The 9,499-nt window shown below is 51.8% G+C and overlaps 1 protein-coding gene across 3 annotated transcripts; it reads left to right on the top strand.

Annotated features, from left to right (window-relative positions):
* The first annotated feature begins 698 nt into the window (after positions 1-698).
* On the top strand, positions 699-9,478 carry AEN (apoptosis enhancing nuclease). Of its 3 annotated transcripts, none has more exons than XM_084773610.1 (4): positions 699-894; positions 2,311-2,893; positions 6,372-6,572; positions 7,810-9,478. In XM_084773610.1, the coding sequence occupies exons 2-4, from the start codon at positions 2,357-2,359 to the stop codon at positions 8,074-8,076; spliced, it is 1,005 nt and encodes a 334-aa protein (XP_084629736.1). In that variant the 5' UTR covers positions 699-894; positions 2,311-2,356; the 3' UTR covers positions 8,077-9,478. The 3 variants fall into 3 exon arrangements, with proteins under 3 accessions (XP_084629736.1, XP_084629735.1, XP_084629734.1); XM_084773609.1 differs by lacking the exon at positions 699-894 and adding an exon at positions 956-1,045; XM_084773608.1 differs by lacking the exon at positions 699-894 and having other exon boundaries at positions 2,091-2,893.
* The last annotated feature ends 21 nt before the right edge of the window (positions 9,479-9,499 follow it).

A 9,499-nucleotide genomic window follows, 5' to 3' on the forward strand; every position in this document is an offset into this window, starting at 1 on the left:
CTGGCATAACGTTGTTATTCCAGTACTTGGATGTCAGAGGCAAGACGGTCAGAGTTCAAATTCATTCTCAGCTATACAGAAAATGTGAGGACATTACATTAACATGACATAAGACAAGAAAAGAAAGAAAGAAAGAAAGAAAGAAAATGAGAAGACGGTCTGGGCTACATAAAATCCTGCCCCCACCCCCCCCCCCAAAAAAAACCCAGTCTGGGCTACATGAGATCTTGTCTAAAAATAAAAAATCTAATCAAATAAATATTGAAAAATCAGTGCAGAAGAAGCAAACCTGATTTTTTTTTTTCAAGTTTATTGTATGCTGTATTATTTCACCAGCCCGAGGCGGAAGGACCTGCTGTCTTCCCTAGGCAAGTGTGGGTGTGCTCACTGTAGCATTACTGGTCTACGAAGGTTGAAGTTCACTAAACTTCTGGTTAGAAACCAAATGTCTGTACTGGCTCCTGGTGGGGGTGGTAGTGGTGGTGGGGGTGGTAGTGGTGGTGGTGGCGGCGAGGGGGCGGGGGGGGGGGGGGAGGGGGGCGCCCAGAAGAGCGCACATTCCATTCAGTTTCTAATTTAACCTCTAACACCTCCGTCTCTCGCCAAAGCCACGCCCTCCCGCGGGCGCCCCTCCCCTTCTTGCTGGCACGCCTACTCAAGGCAGATCAGAATCAACCAATCAGAAGAGACCTTAGGAGGGCGTTATGCCCCAGCGAACCAATAGACAGGCAGCCGAAGCCGGGCTTGTCTAGGCAAGCAGCTGCTACGACCGGCAGGGATTCCACGTGTAGGCCGGGAAAGCCGGGCCGGGCGCTTCAGGTGAGCTGGGGACGGTCGCGGGGAGTCCTAGGCGACGGGTTCCTGTCGCCAACTGTCCGCGGCTCTCGGCGTGAGGTTTGTGCAGCCAGGCTGGGGCGCGACCTCATGCGGTCCGGGTCCGACTCCGGGCTGATGGGCCTGAGGTTGTTGGCGTCATCTGGACGCCACTACCCGAGAGGGTCGCCGGACTCTACTCGTACTTTTTATTTTTGTTTTCCTTGATTTGGTAAGCTTGTGGGTAGCATAGGGAACCTAATCGCGCCAGGCTTTTTGAAGCTGGGGTGATTGTCATAATCCTGACTTGAAGGAGTGGTTTCCGGGCCTGTCCCCAAACTTTCCCTTTTACCTTTTTCCCTTTTACCAGCGGCTAAGGGTTAAGGGACAGTGACTTCCTGGTGTCATCGGGTTATTTCGTGCTAGCACAGGGTCTAGGCTGGCCCACTAACTGAGACCTGTCCTGCCAGCGGGCACGTGGCCCTTAGGCCACTGACGATTCTGGCATTGCGGTTTCTTGAGTGGGGGGCCCTTCCATCTGAAGTCCTATTGGGCCAGGGATCCTCATCTGAAGGCCGAGTGCCTACCGTACTGACCAGAGTTAAAAGAATAAAAATCTGTACGTGGCCTTGTGAAAGGACTACATCCTCTGAATATTTCTCTTCAGCTAAATTGAGCTCCGTTCAGTGGAAGTGTTGTTTCTGACACGTCCACAAGGCCAGGGACTATAGGAAATGCCTGCTTTTATCTCTTCAAATACAAGGCTGGCAGTGGATTGGGGGTGAGGGTGGCACAGGCCTTTAAAAATCCCACTACTGGGGAGGCAGAGGCAGAGGCAGGAGGATCTCTGAGTTCAAGGCTGTCTTGGTCTACAAAGCGAGTCCAGGAAAGCCAAGCCTACACAGAGAAACCCGTTCTCGGAAACCTCCCCCCCCCCAAATAAATAAAAATACAAGGCCACAGAGACCTTTTCTGAAGGGAACCTAATTTTAGCTTCTTTCAAACCTTGCCAGCAGGGACAGGAAGGTCAATCGTTGTCCTACCCCCCCCCCCCAAAGTTAGTGCTCAGCAGGGCCGGCACTGCTCTTCTAGGCCAAGGTTTTCTCTCATTGCTGGGTTAAGGCAAATTGAGATTCCGAGCTTGTCAGTTCTGAGATGTGGTTTGTAATGTGAGGAAGTTGCTGACAACCTCTTTCTGAAAGAGGCGGTACTCTTTGGAGACGGGATGAGCAAGCTGAGAGAGGGTGAGTCAGCATGGGTCACCGAGCCTCCCCCTGGCTAAGTGGGCTATTAGCCCTCGTGCAGATGCTGGCATCAGCAAACGCAGGACTGTTCCCTCTTTGCTTCCCTCTGCTGTTGCCCCTGTGGTACTACTACTGCCTAGGCTTCTAGTCTAACATGGCTGTGATGTCCTCTAAAGTCCTCGAGTGATGATGCCCTGTCCTCTTTTTGAACACTACCTTGAGTCTGTCCTCTCCCTATGTGCTCTCTCTCTAGCGCACCGGCCCCATCGGAAGATAGCATCCAGGGCTGTGAGCCAGGCATGGTGCTAGGGGAAGCGCCTGAGTCTACTCAGTGTCCATCCCTCAGCAGCCTGAACACCACGGATGTGGTTCGGAGAAGACACAAGAGGAGAAGCCGGCAGCACCAGCGGTTCATGGTCCGGAAGGCCTTGCTGCAGGAGCAGGAGCTGTTGAGCATGACACCAGGGCCAGGGCCCTGCCCTCTGATGCCCACATCACAAACACCAGGAGGCACAGAGGCTTCAGGCAGCAAGAGACAGCGTCCGAAGGCCAGGTCCAGCGGCAGAGGCCCGCGCAGCAAAAGGCCCGTCCCCAGAGAAGTCCCAAGGCCTGGGCCCAGCAAGTATGTGGCCATTGACTGTGAGATGGTGGGCACAGGCCCCCGAGGGCGGGTGAGCGAGCTGGCCCGCTGCTCTGTGGTGAGTTACGCTGGTGAAGTTCTCTACGACAAGTACGTCCGGCCTGAAATGCCCATCGTGGACTATCGCACCCGCTGGAGTGGCATCACCCGCCAGCACATGCACAAGGCTATCCCCTTTCAGGTGGCCCAGAAGGAGGTGAGGACTCTGGGGTCCTCTTTGGTGTGAGTGACAGGTTGGGGAGAGAAGCACTGGTTTGAGCTGCCACTTTGTCACTGGAGGGTGAGGGGGCCATGAGAGGCCACTTCACTTCCCCAAATATGCAGTTCCTTTTCCAGAGAATGGGTTAATATAAACCCAGGTGCTGCCACTCTGAACGGTTGCCAGGCTGCTGCATGCGGGGCTGCTCGGAGAGGCCTGGACAGATGGATCAGCGGTTAAGAGCTCCGACTGCTCTTCCAGAGGTCCTGAGTTCAATTCTCAGCAACTACGTGGTGGCTCACAACCATCTATAGTGTGATCTGATGCCCTCTTCTGGCTTGCAGGTGTACATGCAGGCAGAGCACTGCACTGTGTACAAAATAATGGATAAATCTTTAAAAGAAAGAAAGGTTATGTGAAAGGTGAGAGCATAACAATTTATAAAATGTTTGCAGTCTGTAAATTTGCCTGCAGTCCTGCGGTTAGAGTCAACGGCTGTTGTTGCTTTAGCCTGTCTCTGTGTGGTTTTTTAGTGCTTGGAAAAATGATTAGTAGTTGGGATCCTACGGATATATTAGGAATATATGCAAATAAATGCAAAGGCCTTTATTTGACCAAAGGATGCGGTTAAAACCTCATAAATGGACTAGGATTGTTGCCCCAGGGTCTTCCATGAAGACTCTGTTCCTGTAGATCTCTAGGGCTCTGACTCAGTTGTCTAAAAGTCAAGGCTAAGCAGGCTTGCCCCATATATGAACCACAAAGTTAGTTAATCACCCCGCTGGGTGAAATCAACAGAACCTGGTACTGAAAAGGGGAAGCTCTTACTCACATCAAGGGTTGCAGTCCCTATTTTCAGGACTCTGCCCTTTGCTCGTCTGTACACTGACTCCTTCCGGCCCTCTACATCTGCCCTTTGTCACGGGCTTTTATAAGGAAATGGTGTTCAGGCACAGCACTCGGAAAGCATGGTGCTGCCACAGAAACAGAGACCTAATGGAAAATGGCGTTACAGTTTTGCCTATGGTTAGGAAATGCAAGGGACGCTGGTAGTCAGGCCCGTGACTGGGAAACAACGGCAGGAGGATGCCCTTCGCAGAGCTGGGGCCCGTGTGAACTGGGGTGGCATTTCTGAGTCTGACACTCTATTAGGCCGGTGGCTCAGCGCCCAGGCAAACAAAAATGTGCTGGCAGATGTTTGCGATGTGTAGCGTCGTGTACTCTTGTTCAGGTTCAGCTGTCAGCAGCTTTCTGCGTTCACGTGATGTTTCTTCAGGTGTAAAACACAGAAGCAAGTATGAAACTCACATCCTGAAGTTGTACCCTGTCACAGTTACAGCGGAACAATTTCACTTTGCCAAAACAAGCATTAGAACAGAACTAGTCTTTTGGATTTTTGAGACAGGGTTTCTCTGTGTAGCCTTGGGTAACCTGGAACTCACTCTGTAGACCAGGCTGGCTTCAAACTCAGAGATCCGCCTGCCTCTGCCTCCTGAGTGCTGGGATTAAAGGCGTGCACCACCACTGCCTAGCTAGAACAGAACTCCTTTTCAATGTTTCTGGGTTCCTGGGATCAGGAAGGTCTGGGAAATGGATAAACCTCATCTTGTGACTTGTTACTGTGTGCTGGTTAAGTTTATCACCTTGACATAAGCCAAAGTCATTAAGGAAGGAGGAACTGAACTTGAGACAGTGCCCCTACTAGGTGAGCCTGTTGGCAAGGCTGAGGTGAATTTTCTTGATTGATGATTGATGTGGGAGGGCCTAATGCTAATAACGCTGGGCTTGTCCTGGGTGCTGTAAGAAAGCAAGCTGAGTAAGCCCGTAAGCAGCACCTCTCCATGGCCTCTGCATCAGCTCCTGCCTCCAGCTTCCTGCCCCGTTTGATTTTCCTTCCCTTAATTCATTCAGTGATAGACTGTGAGGTGGAACTGAAAGATGAAATAAACCCTCTCCTCCCCAGTCTGTTTATAGTCGTGGTGTTTTATCACAGCTATAGAAACCCTAACCTAGACACCTGGTGTGATCCCTTAAGCATGGCTTTGGGAAGACCTGATCACGAATAGAAGCAGTAGGAAGGGAAATCTGTGCTGAGCCCTCCAACTCTGATCCCTCCCATCCGTGTCTGGTTGGTTGGTGGTGGTCCCTGGAGCAGGCTCACCTTTCTGCTCACTTGAGCTAGTGTGGGAGAGGTGTGATCTCTTCCGCCCCCCCCCTTTTCTTTCTTCTTTTTTTTTTTTTTCTTTTGTTTCTTTGTTTTGTTTTTCAAGACAGGGTTTCTCTGTGTTAGCTTTGGCTATACTGGATTTGCTTTATAGACCAGGCTGGCCTCAAACTCACAACAATCCACCTGCCCCTGTCTCGGACTGCTGGGATTAATTTTGTTTGTTTGTTTTGTTTTGTTTTTTGAGACAGGGTTTCTCTATGTAAACTTGGCTGTCCTGGACTTGCTTTGTAGACCAGGCTGGCCTAAAACTCACAGCGATCTGCCTGCCTCTGTCTCTCAAGTGCTGGGATTAAAGGCACGCAGGCCACTATGCCCGGCCGATCTCTTCCCCTCTTGACAGGAAGTAGGGTATGAGACTGAGGTGATCCCCATCAAAGGTCTACATGCAGCTTATTCATGCCGCAAAAACTGGGTTCTATGTAGTAGAGGTAGGCTGTGGAAGGCCACCAGCTGATGATCAGGAGTTACTGAGGCCTTTAGCCCTGTTTCCCTGAGCATGAGAAAGGTGCTGGGCAGGGAGGAGCAGGATGTGCCCAAACAGCGGCAGAGCAGGTTTCTAGGCTAGGAAGGAGGAGTCAGTGCACACAGGAGCAGGAACTGTGCCCTTTAGTACTCACACGGCTTCTACTTAACTGTCTCCCAGCACCAGGCACGCACGGGTCTGTGTTCTGTTGGTCTCATTCAGCAAGTCTTTACTTGATCAGAAAATAAGTTGGCTGGGACGCTGAAGTAGGGGGATTGATGGAAGTTCTCGCCTAGACTGCCTCAAAAGAACCAACCCAACAAACAAAAGCAAATCCGTGAATGCTGTGTGCTCTGGGTGAGCATCACTGGTCAAGTGAAATGGAGCTTACTGTGCAGGAGGGGAGCCTGGGGGTCCCAAGAGCCAAGTGTGAAGTTTATAAAAGCTAAGTGCATACTTAGAAAGTGTGGATGGCTTGAAAGTGCACCAGGGCTCCTAGAGAGATGAGGGTCATGGGGGGAGGGGTTCTCCAAGGAAGGCTGCGTGGCACTGGGAGGTGAGAAGGTCTTGCAGCCAAGAAGCGCCTGTGCCCCCCTGCAAAGCTGCTTGGATCTCTTAATTTGAAGACATGGCTTGCATCCGGGCCTTCCTTTGACCCTCAGTTGTCTCCTGGCATGGTGCAGATACTAAGATGAGTTCAAACTTGGAGGAGCATCATGGTCGACTGGGGCTCAGACATCAACCCCTGACAGTGGGGCCCTCCTGCCTCCTCTCTCCGTTCACAGATCCTTAAGCTGTTGAAGGGCAAAGTGGTGGTGGGGCATGCACTGCACAACGACTTCCAAGCCCTCAAGTACATCCACCCTCGGAGCCAGACCCGGGATACTACTTATGTGCCGAACCTGCTCAGCCAGCCCTGCTCCCTCACCCGAGCTCGGGTCTCTCTTAGGGACCTGGCCCTGCACCTGCTGCACAAGAAGATCCAGGTATGTGGTGTGGAATGTCCTGGGAGGGAGGCAGGCTCCTCTGACTTCCGTTCCTTGACAATAGTCAAATTCTTCTAGGCTCATCTCTTTAGATCTTTGCCTCCCTAACTCCTGGCTATATCCTGTGTCCCCAGAGGATGTGTTCTGACCCAACAGCTCGAGGCTCAGAGCAGGGGGCCTGTGACTCTCATAGCCATCTTCTAACTTCTGAAGCAGGAGTTTTGGGTTTTCTGTTTGTTTGTTTGTTTGTTTGTTTTGCTTTTTTGGGACAGGGGTTCTCTGTGTAGCCCAGTCTGTCCTCACTTACTCTGTAGACCAGGCTGGCTTCAAACTCAAAGGATCTTCCTGCCTCTGCCTCCTGAGTGCTGCGATTATAGGAGTGCAGCGCATGCGTGTGTGTGTGTGTGCGCGCACACACACACACACACACACACACACACACACACACACGGCTTCAGGAAAGACATTTTTTTAATGTGTGTGGGTGTTTGGCCTGCATGTATGTCTGTGCATTGCATGCATGATGTGCTCTTGGGGGCCAGAAGAGGGCGTCTCCTCTGGGACTGGAGTTAGAGATGGTTTTGAGCTGCCATGTAGCCCAGGTCCTGGGGGAGAGCAAGTCAGAACTCTTAACCACTGTGCGTTTTCGCCAGCCCCAACATAAAGGGAGGATTATTTTGGTTCATAGTTTTATTGTTGCTTGTTTGTTTTTTCGAGACATGGTTTTCCTATGTAGTCCTAGCTGTCCTGGACTCACTTTGTACACAGGCTGGCCTTGAACTCACAGAGATCTGCCTGCCTCTGCCCCCGGAGTGCTGGGATTATAGGGCGTGTGCCACCACGTGCAGCAGTTCATGGTTTTACAGGGTCCATGTGCAGAACATCATGGTGGTAGGAGCATGGGGAGCTATGTGCCCCATAGTGAATGTGAAGCAGACAAAAGATCAGAGACAGTGCTCCCAAGGACCGGCCTCTGTCAGTCTGTTTCTGTGCGTGAGTCCCACCTCAGTTTCTAGTACCTTCCAAAATGGCACTGTCAGCTGGGGAGCAAGCCCACAGCACATAGGCTTTTGGGGTATATTTCTTATCTAAATCATAGCAGCCTCCACTTGGGGATATATGCTCTGGACCCTTGGAGGCTATCTTTAGTTCTGGGGTGACGGTCAGACCCATTTCACCACATAGTGACTTTTCTTTTCTTTTTTCTTTTTTTTTTTTTTTTGGCTCCTGTGCACAGGTAGGTCACCAGGGCCACTCATCTGTGGAAGATGCCATGACCGCCATGGAGCTCTACAAGCTGGTGGAAGTGCAGTGGGAACAGCAGGAGGCCAGCAATGCCAAGGCCCATCCTGAGGACATGGGACCTGACAGCAGCACAGACGTGGAGCAATACATGGAGGACCAGTACTGGCCTGATGACCTGGCCCAGAGTGCCAGTGGAGAGACCAGGGAGGCCCAAGAGGAGCAGGAGATGAGGGCAGGGAGCCAGGGTGGACCTCCCTAGTCAGCAGGGTAGAAGGTAGCCTGTGGGACAGGGTCAGAGTACACACCTGTCCAAGTGCTGGCTCACAGCACTGCGTCCTGTACCTGAGTGGTGCTTCTCCTCTGTTCCTGGGGTTCTGCTAATGATAGTAGGCAGGCCTTGTCTGGGACCCAGCAGGTACAGAGAAAGTGCCACAGGACTGCCCAAGTCTTGGCTCCCTACAGCCAAGTCTTGTAGAGTCACTGTGCTGTGCCACTCTGTCCCTGAGAGTGGTGGGTGTTCATCACTGTCCTGGAGCTCCCTCTCCCACTCTGTCAGGTGAAGCTCAGTTGCTGTGGCCGTCTCTCTTCCACAGTTTCAGGATCAGAGTAACTTCAAGAGTGAACTTAAAGGCTTTTAAAGAAGACACCTCCTTCCCACTCCCCAACTCTTGCATTCTTGGATGTCCTGGGGCCTAAGGCACTGGTTCTCAACCTGTGGGTCACATGACCTTTTCAGAGGAGTCACCTAAGGTCCTCAGAAAACATAGATATTTAACATTACAGTTCATAACAGTAGCAAAATTACAGTTATGAAGTAGCAACAAGAATAATTTTGTGGTTGGGGTCACCACAGCATGAAGTATTAAAGGTGGCTGCATTAGGAAGGTTGAGAAGCACTGGTAAGGGATAACTCTGGCACTGGTAGACAAGGCCTCAGGGCGCACAGTCCTCTGACAGCAGCATCATCGTGGCCAGTTAGCGTTGAGCCGTGAGGCAAGCCTCTGGCTTCCCCAAGTCTATTTTCCTTTGTAAAGTGGGGAGAGTGGTAGAACCTACCTACCTCATGGGGTGTTGAGGTGCTTCGAGTGCACCCTAGTAGTGAACAGTGTGGGCTGGGCTCTGCTCAGGCCCGTGCCTGGTTTCTGAGCAGCTGAGGCTCAGCAGAACTCTTCTGCTTGGCGTTTCCAGCAGGTGGGATGGGGGCCAGGCAAGGGCGTTGCAGCAGGGTTCAGGGTTCTCTGCAGGTCTTGCTGCCAGCTTCTGGCTTCACATCAGCATCCTGCCACTGCTATTTGGGACAGTGACAACAGTGAGCAGGGCAGGGCCAGAAAGGAAGGGACAGGACTGTGCCCAGCCTTCCCACTATCAGCCGAGGCCTGATTGTAGAAAGCCTTCATCACGATTGATTGCTGCCCTTCCTGTCAGGGGGGAGAGGCAGCTGGCCAAGTCATCACCACCATTCCTGGCCTGGTGCCAGGCGCAAGCTCTCGTTTCCTTAAAAAGCAGCAGCTTGTGCCAACCCCACTGCTGCGCAGTAGCTGGATGGCTTCGTTTTCGGGTTGAAAGGTAGTGGAACTGTTAGCTGGGACAAGAGTACTGTGAGAGATCAGCTTGCTCTTGGAACCAGACCGTTTATGCAGGAATAAAGCTCAACTGGAAAAGTGGGTGAAGTGGTTCTTGCT

Source organism: Acomys minous (genome assembly GCF_964271855.1).
Source record: "Acomys minous genome assembly, chromosome: 2".
Lineage (NCBI taxonomy): Eukaryota > Metazoa > Chordata > Mammalia > Rodentia > Muridae > Acomys > Acomys minous.